Source organism: Rana temporaria, chromosome 1, assembly GCF_905171775.1.
Source record: "Rana temporaria chromosome 1, aRanTem1.1, whole genome shotgun sequence".
Classification (NCBI taxonomy): Eukaryota; Metazoa; Chordata; class Amphibia; order Anura; family Ranidae; genus Rana; species Rana temporaria.
This window is the reverse complement of record NC_053489.1, coordinates 302,858,259-302,872,410: the sequence shown is the minus strand read 5'-3', so window position 1 is coordinate 302,872,410 and position 14,152 is coordinate 302,858,259. Positions and strand designations below refer to the sequence as shown.

The window sequence follows — 14,152 nt, the reverse complement described above, 5'->3', positions numbered from 1 at the left end:
GCAGGGAACGGAGATCGGCGTCACACGGAGGCACTATGTGAATCGAGCGAGGTCCTGCTCGCTCACACAGCGCGGTGGCATCGCTGGATCCAGGGACAAGGTAAGTAAACCATGCCTGTGGATCTAGCGAGGCAAGCCCGTGACTGACACGGGGTTACCGATAGTAGCAAGAAAATCTAACCCCGTGTCAGTCTCGGGAAGACCGCCAGGGAGGTTAATAGTCATAAAGCAAGATACTGCAAACCTACTTCACTGTGAGTGATTTAGCTAGACATTAATCAATCTCTTAATTGTCATTGTATTGTGGTAGAAATACATCATCTAAGGAAATGAAAAGTGCTTACATATTAAAATCCCACAAACTCCACACACATTTTTTGTTGGAAATGTGATCCAAGACTCCTGCACTGCCAGATAGCAGAACCAGCTGCTTTGATAAATGCTAAATGTTATCACCTAGTACACATATGGAGGTTGGTTTACTAAAACAGTTGATAATCCTCGCCCAAAAATGTAAATACTCACGTCAGTTATTCAGTAGTCCAAATGAGCCTATGTGTGTTCCATTTTCTGGCAATATCCACTGTCTGAAGCATGAGAAGTAAATGTGCAAGGATAGAAATATGGGAGCTGTCACTGCTGACAAGACTTCCTGTCCTGTATGCTAGTACCAGATAAGTAACTATCATAGCTAATGAAAATTAGATCAAGATGATGGCTCTAGAGATTGCATTGGCATTGGAAGTGGCAGCTTCCAGGGAGAGTGTAGCTTAGAGTAACTCTCCCTCTCTTGATTTTGCTGCTCAGTAGGAAAAAGGTTACTGGAGTATACAACAAGTCAGGCTTCTTTTTTTTTCTGGGCAAATCTAATAACTGCATTAGAAAATTATTAATTTATATATTATATGCTGCAGATTATATCATTAAAGTAGAATTTCACCCTAAAACTAAAATATGTATATCTACTGGCATCCACAATCTAAAGCCTCGTACACACGGCCGAGGAACTCGACGTGCCAAACACATCGAGTTCCTCGGCCAGTTCAGCACTGAAGCCGCCGAGGAGCTCGGCGGGACGAGAGCTCCCATAGAACAACGAGGAAATAGAGAACATGTTCTCTATTTCCTCGTCGAGCTCCTCGTCGGCTTCCTCGGCTGAAAGTGTACACACGACCAGTTTCCTCGGCAGAATTCAGCCAGAAACTCGGTCGGAAGCTGAATTCTGCCGAGGAAACTGGTCGTGTGTACGAGGCCTAAGACTAACCTATCTAGCCCTGTAAATAAGAAATCGCTATAATACCTTTTCTGAAGCCGCTCCAGTCCGGTCTCCAGCAGTGGAAGCTCTATGTTGGCTGTGAAATGCCTAAGAAGTGGCGTCACCCATAGAGTTACTATGGGGCTTTCGTTGTCGGCTGCCTCCTCTGCACCCACCTACACAGAGAAGCTGCCACTGACAGCTCAGCGTGGGACCAAAGTGGCTTCAGAAAAGCTTTGTACAGCTATTTCTTCTTTACTGCGTTAGAGTGTGGATGCCAGTAGATTTACAGATTTTAGTTTTAGGGTGAACTTCTATTTTAAAGCCTCTAACAGGGTGACAGAAGATAACTGGGGTATGACCTATTTGTTTTTAGTAATTCTAAAAGAGCCAAAGGTCACATTTTTCTAGTCGTTTGTACGAGTTCAATAATAGGTTTTCTGTGGATGCTCTCTTTTGTGGTAAAGATGTAAAGTCACACAGTGTTATTGCGTAAATTTGTGCCTGTCATTTTTTAAGGTCATGACAGCATGACTTACTTTAGCCAACCCAGTTCAGGTAGAATGGGTCAAATTATATTAAACACATGTTTCTATTTAATGAGTATGGGAATATCCATACTTAGTTTGCTTCATTAGGTTAACTTCATTTTTCCCCCAGGGCTCTGAGCCAAGATTGAATTTTGGCAAAGCACTGAATATTGCCTTCTTGTGTAACTTAGTCTGTTCACCTATGTGCAGCAGTCATCCTTAGACGCTGCCATGGGCATTGCTCACTTAACACAGGCAAGAAGAGCAGTGGACAAGCACATTAGGTTCTGATTAAACTTTTATTGTTGTAAAATATACTGTATAAGAGTTTTCTCTATTTCACACAAAAATGTACCACTTCTAAATTGGGAATAGTCATCCACAGATATTGTAAGTTTACATTTTCTCTTAATGATAGGTTTGGAACATTGTGAGTTTAATATAAACATTTAGTAAGAATTCAATAGAAAATTCCAGGATCACAATTTTTTAAAGTAACTAGTATAAATAATCAAATCTGTCTTCATTATAGATTACTGTAATGCATTTATACAGTCATCTTTACAACATAATTTCCCACAACTATATATTTTTAAGTCCTACCTAACCACTCATTCAGTGTACCCCAATCTAAGGAACAGGGCTTTATTGCCTTTATCAGTGCTGCTAGTTTAAAACTGTAAACAGACTTTCAGAAGCAGAGCTCCTTGCACAACTACAAGCAGGGGTAAAAAGAGTGACTTTAGTAGCAGAAGTTTTAAAAACAATTATTTTCTATAGTCACTTGTCAGATAGGCGAGTACTATTTGCCATGAATTCAAGCAGAAAAAAAAAACACACCTTAAAAAAACACATAGGGCTGTAAAGGTCAGCAATTACCTGGTATATTCTCTGTAGATAACTTTTCTGTTTGCGGCTGACATTTTAGATGACACCTTCCCCTTACAGGAAGAAGGACCCATGGAGCCACATTTGCATGTGTGCTCCCAGCTGGCTCTGTGGACAGGTTGCCATACGTCCACAGAAGCTCATAGCCCCAGCAGCAGGCCATAACCCTGTTCCTCTTTCCAGCTGCTCATTGACAGCAGCTGGAGCCTGCACTTTCCTTGCTGTTCTGTGCCTATAAAGGACACAAGGAACATGCTCTACTACCCATAAGTTTCAGAGGAGCAGAGGTGAAATTCTGCTTGGATTGCTATGGCACTATCCCCAGCATTACCATTTTTCACATGTCCTAAAGGAAACCAGTATTAGGAAAACTACGGAGGCTGCCATTGCTTTAGTCTGAAGACAAATTTGCTAACCTTTAGGCCTTATTCACACAGCTGTAAAACATTATTTTCAAGTGCTTTTTTATTTATGGATTTCAACACAGCGGTACTGTTTTTAATGGAGACATTTGAACGGGTGCGTAAACATGCACTTCGTTTAGATCTGTAACACAAAATCAAAGCATCTACTTCTGAGGATAGGTGTATGTCTTCTGCCATTAAAAAAAAAACAGGATAACAGGGTAATTCTATGTATTTAAAAAATGGATCTAAAAGCAAGTATCATTTATGCAGGAACTTTTGCATCAGTAACATGTTAACGTCCCTGTAAATGTAGCCTTAAAGTGGTTGTAAATCCCATTCATGAAATTTGACCTGGGCGCATCTATCTGTAGTGTTTACTTATCTCTCGCCAATGCTCTAAGTGAAGTGTCTTTCTGCTGCTCCATCCCTCTGTTATCAGCAGAGTCACTCCTGACAAGTTCTCCAACACAGGAGATAACAGCAGCTGAAAATTTGTGTCAAGGAGGGAGCTTAGAGGTAGATAAGCAGAAAGCTTCAGACTACAGCTCTGCATGTTCCTTCATTCTTCTGCCTGTGTGAAAGGGGGGTGGGGGGTGTGTGCCTTTCCTTCAATCAGATCTTACACTGTGTAAGCACAGACTCCCCTCCCACTGCTGGAAGAGAAATAAAGATTTCTAACGTGATCTGCACTTTCCAAAAGGTATAGAAAGGGAAAGACAGCAGATATACATGTCAAATTTATGTGGGGAGATTTGTTTAATCTCTATGTATCATCTGAGGCTATTCACTTCACTGAGTATAGGAGAGGGTTTACAACCATTTTAATAACTTGATTCAGCTCAATAACTCAGCATGTGTTGAAGTCATCAAATTAGCAGAACAGACAGGTAACTAATGTTTTCTCGAGGAGGTCAGAAATTGCAACCACTCTATTTTTCTTAGCACGGTTCTCCTTTAGAAAGCCAGTGTGACTGCCTGTGCATGCTAATACAATAGTGCAAGGAGACTAGGAAGGAAGGAATAAAAAAACAAAACACACTTTGCAATTCTTGGCTGCAGCTCACTATTTCGAAAAAAATGCAATTTGGTAACAACCTCTTGGAAATTTTTTCTTGGTGCCAGTACCAACCATTTATTGAAAACTGGTGTACCAACCGTAAAAACATGTATTAGGAATACCTGCACAGTTCTTCATGTTAAAGGGGAAGGATGAAGATGCACAGACAGTTTATCTTTCCTGACTTTTTATCATCTGAGTATCACAGATGCTGTGCCTGCTGCTGACTGACAAACTGACACAGCCGTCAACCCTTTTAGATCAAGTCATTACCATAACACTATATCAAAGACTGTAACGAAGCTCAAATTATGGAAATGATCATTACCAGGCAAATCAAATCAGCTTATATGCTTAAAAAAGGAGCAGGGCCAAATGTTTCATTTGGTTAGAATGTGATTTGTTTTACTTGCCTTATATTGATTCCCCTTTATCATAAAACACAATCTGGCAAGAAGTCCTGTTCTTTTCTTATAAATATATTCTCTGACCAAATTAATTAAATAAATATTGATATCGCACAAACCCTTTGCCATCTCTGTACAATGAAAATAGACAGACTGTTTTTTCTTGGTTAATATTCTGTCTGTCTTCTTTTTCTCTGTGTAAAACTTGTGTTATTACTCTGGTAAATAAAGAGGAGGTCCAGCCCCCATGAGAAATTAGAAGTCAGCAGCTACAAATACTATATATGGACACTTACCTGTCCAGAGAGCCCTCAGTGTCGGCAACCCAGCCGCCATTCCTGGTAAGAGAACCCTACTGCGCATGCACAAATCGCGCTGTGCTTTCTAATTGGTCCGGCGTTGGAGGAAGGAGGAGGGGCTGCTTCAAAAACAGATACCTATTCCCCCCTGAAAGGTGCCATATTTGGCACCGCAGGGTGGAGGCGACGGATAAGCAGAAGTTTTACTTTTGAGTGGAACTCTGCTTTAAATACCTCTGGATGAGTGTTTGTTAGGTGGATAGGTTAGAATGTCTAATGAAAGTTAGCAGTATTTAAAGGAAAACGTTTGTATTATTTAGAGAGTTCATAATTTAAAATCGTTTTGTAACATTTACCTTTTAAAGTTTTTTTTCCCCTTTGGATAGAATGAGTAAGAATTGTAACTTCCCAGCAGACCTTTATTGCTGTGTTTATCCCCTTTATTTTTCTTGATCCCTGTGACTGAAAACTAGGGGGGAAATCCCTTCTTTGAACCTTAAAAGTATATCTTTTCACTTTCTGTTGTGTCTACAGAGGAAAGACATGAAGGGAAATCCCGCAAATTAGAAAAAGGGAAAAAATCTTTACTATATATATATATAAAAAATCTTTATTATGTTAATGCAATGTTATTTAATATGCCACAGTCACATTTTACTTATTATAGATATATATATTTTTTACATTTTATAGATTTCTTTCTGTATTTTCTGTATATCAGGACACTTGATTACCACACCTGCTTAATAGAAAAACTCCATGGCTTAGAATACTGATTACCTGGCTATTGCTAATTTAGTATTAATATTTCTGATTCATGGACCTAAAACTATTTTGCAAGTAGCCTCCCATAGACTTGCAGGTATGCAGTGTCCCTTTTCAGCCAAAACTCACTAGGAGTTAAAGATGACTTATTTCCCAGTGTGATGCAAAGGATCACAAATATGTGGGTTTTGTTATCTTTCAAGACTCTGGAGAAAATACTTAACCAGTGAAATATGTTTTCTTTCTGGGAATAATGCTTTTATTTCAAGCAGTGCTAAATCAGAGAATGGTGTAATTCCTGAAAGCTAAACAAGACTTTGAGCAGCCTGATATGGGAAAGTTGGACTGTTAGTTCTCAAGGGACGTCTGGTATTTAGGCTTCATCTAACTTTCTAGTACAGCAGGGAAAGTAATCAAATAACAATTTCAATTTCAGTACAGCATTTGTAGAGATTGTTTTCTTGAATTCAGGTGTTTCTTTTCTTCATAATCCTAACAAAACATGAAACAAATTTAAAAGTAATGTTCTTCTTTTTCTTTTGTTTTACCAGTCATCTCAACCAGGACTTCACCCTCTCCTCTGCCATTTTCAACGCAATCTATACTTCCTCCAGCCCCAAGTTCCTACTTTTCTCATCCAACAATCCGATATCCTCCACACCTGAATCCTCAGGATGCCCTGAAGAACTATGTTCCTTCTTATGACCCGTCCAGTCCACAAACAAGCCAGGTAAAGAAAATGCCACAGTTATAAATATCAGCCATCAGCCCACATGAATGCATAAAAACAGATGTACAATTAGTGTTCCAGTAGAGAGATTTTTATATAAATACGTTTGGAAAATAACTGTAATGTTTATCAATTGGAAAGTGCTGTTTGTGTTGTTGTCTACAGACAAGGAGTGAGCCGTGGACCATTAACAGACAGTGCTCACATGTTGCCATATGATAATCTAAAGATCACAGGACTTTATGTTAAACAAAAGGTGTGGAGGTGTAATCCATTACGTTAAAAAAGGAAATATGTTATTATGTCATTATATAATTAAAGGGGTTGTAAAGGCAGATTTTTTTATCTTAATACATTCTATGCATTAAAGCGGAGTTCCACCTAAAAATGTAACTTCCGCTTAATCCACTCCTTCCCCCCTTACATGCCACATTTGGCATGTCATTTTTTTTGGGGGGGGAGTGGGGGGGTCAGGAGGAGTGGGACTTCCTGTCCCACTTCCTCCCTCGCCGAGGGGCTGGTAAGGCGAATAGCTTAATCGCCTTATTGCAGCCCCTCCCTGTAGGCGAGCGCCTGTCCAATCGGACGGCGCCGCTCGCGCATGCGCAGTGGGTGCCCGGCCGTGAAGCCGAAAGCTGTCACTGCCGGGTGCCCACACTAGGAATGAAGACGCCGGCGAGGGGGGGGCGAGGAGCGGAGCCCCGGCCGGCGCTTCGCTAGAACCGTGGAGCAGGTAAGTGTCTGTTTATTAAAAGCCAGCAGCTAAGCTTTTTGTAGCTGCTGACTTTTAATAAACGTAAAAAAAGACTGGAACACCCTTTTAAGATAACAAAAACTTCTGTGTGCAGCAGCCCCCCTCAGTCCCCCTAATACTTACCTGAGCCCCATCTCTATTCATCAATTTCCCAGAGTCCCTTGGCCATCTGGGAATCTCCCTCCTGATTGGCTGAGACACAGCAGTGGTGCCATGGGCTCCCGCTGCTGTCAGTCAAAATCAGTTAGCCAATCAGGATAGAAAGAGAGGGGCGGGGCTGAACTGCAGCTCCCTGTCTGAATGGATACACAGAGTAGCAGCTTAGCTCAGGTGTCCCCATAGCAAGTTGCACAGGAAGGAGGGGCCAGGAGCAGCGAATATGGACCATGGAAGAGGAGGATCTGGGTGCTCTGTGCAAATCCACTACACAGAGCAGGTAAGTAAAACATGTTTGTTATTTTATATATTTTTTTTAAAGCAAGACTTTACATTAATTTGCAATTCTAAAGTGGGTCTTTCAGTGACTTTACAAGTCTGAATGCATACTGTACATTGCTGACATGCCACATTATACAACAGTATAATTTTCCAAAAAAGCTGTATTTTTAATCATCAAAAAGCAGTAATTGAGTTGCAATCAGGTGCTTTTGCATAGACTGAGAAACAAACACCAGTTGCAATTTAATACAGCAAGGTGTTTAATATTTTGTGTCATATCTGAGTCAGCATCTTACTTCTAGAGATAGACACTAACTAGAGATGAGCTTGAGTTAAATCTGAATTTAGAAGTTCACTATCATTGCTAGGTCACTGTGCTGTAGGTAGGAGATTTTGCAACCTGCACCTGCACTTATACAAAGGGGCAGGGATGCTTGTGGCATCATTGTCCTAATAGGGCCGAATGGCCCTGGCCTGATATACCCTTTGTATACATTGGTTGTGGAGCAGGGAATCTCCCACACTAAGCTTATTGGTCCAGCAATGACAGTTTGAAAGAACTCGAACCTAAGCTTATAACTAAAGCCAACCCTGGATAATGACTAAACAAAATCGCTCTTTTCTTCAGGAGTTAATGACAAATAAATGCATTTCAGGGGGGAGTATGGTGGCCTATATATGCAGTAATAAATGCTTGTAATATGCTTACTCAGTACTTACCGTCCTTGCATGTACTGCACATGAACAATACATCTGATACTAGGTCCAGTAAAACATCAGTGAAAACATCTACATTGGAATTATCTTGATTATTGTAGCATTATCTGGATATTGGTTTCATATGTATACATTGTGAAATGTGACATTTACTTTTTGTAATGCAAAGAGGATGCATTTACATTTAGTTTGTTTTTTTAACATTTTTGGCTTGTTTGGGTTAGGGCCAATCTGTGTTAGGTAGTATACTCAAAGTGAATCTGTAAAACTTTGTAATCTTTGTTTAATGTAAACGTTCTGCCTAAATATAGATACCACAAGGTATTTCCTTTGCTAGTTTTGGATAGTTTTTTGAAGGACTGTAACTTCTGTTACGTTTTTATTACAGATTAAATTCAATATAATGAAGCACTACAATCATAATCGTTACTTATTTTCATAAATTGTTTTGTCAGAAAAGAAAATGTAAATTTTCTTGGTATCAGCATGTGATATGGAGGTAATTAAAAGTGAAGATAAGTCACCATATACTGTTCTTCTGTGGTCATGCGCTATAGACAATGGACTTACCAAGCATGGAGGGCTAATATTTTCTATAAATGTGTTAGGAAGATTCCTAGACAGAAAGTGAAAGAGAATCCAAAACTTTACAGTTGTCCCTAGAACAGAAGGTAAAGAGAAATGTCTGTCCTGTGATAATTAGCATAACATTTTAATTTCCCCTCACTTTCTCTCACAATGTCAAATGTCAGAGATGGTTTTCCTCTCTTTTTGATACATTTCCTCTTACTTCCTGTCAGGTTTCTAAGCAGCAACTGAGACACAATCTCTGCACTTAGGCCGCATTTACACCTGAGCGTAGCGTTTTCGGTCGTTTTGTCGCGCGTTTTGTCTCGCGTATTAACACGTATTCACGCATTTGCATATAGCGTTGTCCGTCGTTTTTGAACTTCGTCGTTTTTTATTTTAGCCAATTGGAAAAATGCTCATCTCTTTCATCATTTGTTGCTATGTTTGTAGATTTTTTTTATCTTCCTGGGTGAATATTCTATTTCGCAGAACAGATTAAAGCGACAAAACGCCAGTAGAAACGCTTGTTGTCACGCTAGACTATTGAATCAAGCGTTTCCATTGGTTTCTATGGGAATACAAACGTCAAGGCGCCCAAATCAAAACGATTTTGTTTGAGCTTCAGGCGTTCGGCTTCAGGCGTTTTGGAGTGGAGATGTGAGCCATCTCCATAGAGAATAATGTATTTTTTCCCCCTCTAGCGTTTTATAGCTTCAGGCTTCAGGCTACAAAACGCTCAGGTGTGAATGCAGCCTAAGCCCTACACACAGCTATAACAACCAAACAGAGGTGTTTACCCTTCTCTTCTCTATCCAGAACAGAAAAATTATTTGTCAGGAGTTAATATTAAATCTGATGTGTTTCCACATTGTACATTAAGTCAATAATACTGGGAGGTATAGCAGACTGTTAAAAACAATGATCTTTTAGTATTATGTGATGAAAAAAAAAAATTGTATAAACATTTGGGTATTAAGATTTGTCTACTGCCCTAACCTTAGATCAACTTAGGCATCATTTTTATTTTCAAAATGTAATAATTTTAAGAGTAGCCTTCCTTATTGAAAATTCCATTGTAATAGTCCATGTAGAAGGAAAACAATAATTTCCCTTGCACATATTGGGTATTCAATAAGAATACAATTTCACCGGATTTACTAACATTCACTTTGTTAAATAAACATATACCTTTCAAATGAATGTTTACTTTGCTAAGTGAACACCTTGTACTCCTATGGCAAATTAAGCCCAATATCTCAGTTCTGGAAAAAAATGCTTTTCAAATATGGTATTGTCCCCTGAGACTTTTTTGTTAAAGTTTTGGCTATTCATAACTGTGTTTAGCACATGGGCTAAATGTACAGTTTTAAAGTATTTATTATTATGTAGAATGTTGTGGCCTTTGGTTGCGTTTACAGTCTGAGATTGCTTTCTTAAATGAGAGTTCCATCTAAAAAAAAAGAATTGCATGAAATTATCATGACTATTAATACATTGTGTCCTTCCATTGAGAGTACAACATTAAATAATAAATATATTATGCCTGCACAATGTACCTGTCAGCCATTTTAAACTTTCAAAGAGAACTAGCGGCTGCGTTAAAACGAACAATTCAATAAAACCTTTTCTTACTGGCACAATTTCCAGCACTCACGAAAGAACAACACCTTTATGGCCTCCCCGGATGAGCAACTGTGCATCCCCAACCTCCCTTTTTTTTCTTTTTCCTTCTAAGTTTTCCTGTTCATAACTTGTCTTCCCCTATTGGGCTTGCCTATTCTCTTTTACTTCTTGCTCTCACCTTATTGTCTTATAAGTTCCATGACGTTATGCCTTTTTCTTTCTATTGGAAACCAGCCTCTGGGTGAATTATTGTTTTACACTGTTGCATTATTTGTCAGATCACTGTATTTTAGCTTTGTAGTTTGCAAATGGTTTTACTTTATTATAGGTTTGTGTAACAGTTTATGATTATTGTACCCTATATCAATACTGGATTTGCATTGTCTTTGCTGGTGCATGCAATAAAACTTTAAATTATAAAAAAAGAAAAATTTCAAGGAGAAAGTTCTACATGAGGCACCACAAGGTATCCACTATTAAAAAATAAATCTCTTCTATACCCTTAATGATCCTTTTTTACTTTGTTACTAAGCTTTCCTAAGTTTTGTATTGCAGCACCACCACCAGAGTTAATGCCAACTCACACATTGGACATGAGTACTAAGATGGTGCTTAGCTCTGTAGCGGGAGAAGTTTGGCTCTTGCAGCCTAAAAAACTCCAGGCACCCCCTTCCCCCAACTAACTGCTGATTTAGTTTTAAAAAGCAAAAATACGACTTCAATATATATATAACTGTTTTATTGGTTCCTGTGGGGCTGGTAAGAACTCATTAGTCACTTCTAATATTTCTTTATTTGAAATCACAGTTTTTCTTATAGTGTTTTAGGAATAAGACTAGCTGACAGTTAGGGGTCACTTATTACTACAGTACGTAAAAGCAGTGCTTGGTTTTCACTTTTCATGCATGCTTTTTGTAATGAATGACTGAAAAAAGTTGGTAGCTCAACAAATCCTTAACATACCAAAACCCTTAAAACTGAGTGCAGACCAAGGCCCTGTACACACGTCCGAGAAACTCGATGGGCAAAACACATCGTTTTGCTCGTCGAGTTCCTTGTGAAGCCGCCGAGGATCTCGGCGAGCCAAGTTTCCTCATTGACTAACGAGGAAATAGAGAACATGTTCTCTATTTGGCTTGACGAGTTCCTCGTCGGTTTCCTCGGCCAAAAGTGTACACACGACCGGGTTTCTCGGCAGAATACGGCTCCGGTCGAGTTTCTGGCTGAATTCTGCCGAGAAACTTGGTCGTGTGTACGGGGCCTGAAGGATTGGGAAGCATATTTGCTTTAGCCCTTGTTTCTCTAAGTGGCTAAGACAGCTTCAACCTTCTTAGGTGCCTAACAGTTATTACACACATAAGATGTGTTCATACTTTTGGAAAGATGGCCAATTATTTTTTAATTTTGGAAGGTGAATATTATGGGAATGGTATACTAAACACCTTGTGGTGCCACCTGTTTTATAGGACTTTCTCTTTTTAAGTTTTGCTTAGAGTAGGGAAGGATTATAACCCCACCCTTTCTAATAGTTGGCACGGAAAAAGATCAGAAACCCCACATTTTTTAAGATTGCAGTGAAACAGGAAGTTTAAAAAAAATCTAATTACAGTGACAATGTTCTAAGAGTTTACCCTCATCACTTCGGGTTGTGTCTCCATGGTGAGTAGGAAATGAAGGGAAATCTCCACTGCCACATTTGGCACTTTTTTTGGGGGGGAACAGGTACCTGGTTTTGACAGGTACCCACTTCTGCAATCGCCAAGTAAGTCCGGCCACTCCTTCTTCTCCCTGCTGCCTTCTGACACAGGTCCCAAGAGACAGCGGGAGCATTTACAAAGTGCAGCGTGATTCGCACATGTGCAGTAGGAAAACAAAGGTTTCCATTAGTGAAGATGCCGGGACCTGAACCCAAAGTCGATTGAAGAATCAGCTTGGGTGCCGGCATCACTGGATCCCTGGACCGGTAAGTGTCTTTATATTAAAAGTCAGCAGGTTACAGTATTTGTAGCTGCTGACTTTTTTTTGGGGAGAGACTGTAGCTCCTCTTTAAGCATCTGAAAAGTCATCCTCTTCAGAAAGTCACAAGGCATACTGGTTTTACTGACAAACATTTATAGGCTAACTAAAATAGCCCTTAATTTATTAAGGAAAAAATATGTCAATGAAATTTACAGGCAGCTGTAGAAAGTAGAGTGGAAAATGTAAGGTTTTCAGTCTTTATCATCTCCCCTGAGGGCTATACATGGCGGAATTATCCATAGTCTTTCTTTTAAGTATTTGATTTTAACCATGGGTTTTGTACAGCTGTTAAAGCAGCACCAATAACCAGAGATCAGATAAACAATCCTGCACTCCTCATACACCATGGAGATGCAAATGTTTAAATTTATATCCTGCAAGTTCACTGATTGCCTTAAACAAAATAATGTTATTAGAGCACACATTTGTACAGAACAAGTATCCCTGTTACAACAAATATGTCTGTGTGTGAAATTGTGAGCAGCTGGAAACCTTCATACAGTCTTTCAATTTGGAGAGCTGACTTGTGTTGTATAAAACAAGAAGCCTGTGTAGTGGTTTGTCTGAATTGTTCAAGTCATTATTTGGGTTCCACTCAGTTTTGACAATTGCTAAGGCCTCTTTCACACAGGGGCGTCCTCGGTGTTGGCGGTAAAGCGCTGCTATTCTTAGCATTCCTTTCTGCCATATTTGCGGGGGTATTCAGCCGCTAGCGGGGCGCTTTTAACCCCCGCTAGAGGCCGAAAAAGAGTTAAAACCTCCCGCAAAGCGATGCTGCGGCAGCGCCTTGCCGGCGGTATAGCCATGGTTCCCTTTGATTTCAATGGGCAGGAGCGGTGGAGGAGCATTATACACACTGCTCCTTCACCGCGCCAAAGATGCTGCTAGCAGGACTTTTTTTACCGTCCTGCTTGCGCTCCACTCCAGTAAGAAAGCCCTTGGGGCTTTCACACTGGAGAGACAGCAGCGGCTCTTTCAGAGCGCTTTGCAGGCGCTATTTTTAGCGTTATAGGGCCTGCAAAGCGCCCCAGTGTGAAAGGGGTCTAACACTACAGTGTCTGCACACTAATGAACCTTATCACTTTAGATGGCTATTTGGGTGCAGGGATAGTTACTGTATTTTGCTTGTTGTGTTAACTGGTTGATGAAAGACTATCAGAAAACTTATTTGAAAACCGAAGGTCACAGTAACCCAGGAAGTAGTAGAAAGACATTCTTCAGAGGATGCCTTGAACTAACCGGTATTGTTATAATGCCAATGCTGCATAGTATTTATTTTATAGCTGGGGTATAAACTAGTAGGGTTTCTAATGAAATGTTTCATTTCAAGAATGCTTGTTCAATTTTATAATCATTAGTGGGGTCAAATCAACTTGTTTTTGATCACAGCAACAGGAAGATGCAAAAGAGAAGGCCAAAAATTATCCTTTTTTTGTTTCAAATGAACACATTTTTAACAGTGCATGTGGTTTTCATCTACTAAAGTATATTCACTCCAGAATTAAATGGTAAAAGCAAACAAATGACATTCATCAAGCTGTCGAATGTACTGAGAACTTTTGTATACATTTTCACGCAAATATTTGTATGAACATTCGTTAGAAAATCTACCAGTGTATACTCTTTAGAGTTTCACATCTCTGCATTCTTTTATAACACCCTGTTGGAAGGGCGAAATGCGTAGATGGAGATT

At 39.6% G+C, this 14,152-nt stretch overlaps 1 protein-coding gene across 6 annotated transcripts in view; it reads left to right on the top strand.

Moving 5' to 3' along the window:
- NFIB (nuclear factor I B) overlaps nt 1-14,152 on the top strand; it is a 288,819-nt gene that overhangs the window by 213,418 nt on the left and 61,249 nt on the right. For all 6 annotated transcript variants that reach the window (XM_040358479.1, XM_040358473.1, XM_040358481.1 and 3 more), the window contains one exon: nt 6,160-6,338. In XM_040358479.1, the coding sequence (XP_040214413.1) occupies nt 6,160-6,338 (179 nt within the window). The remainder of the gene's footprint in view (nt 1-6,159; nt 6,339-14,152) is intronic.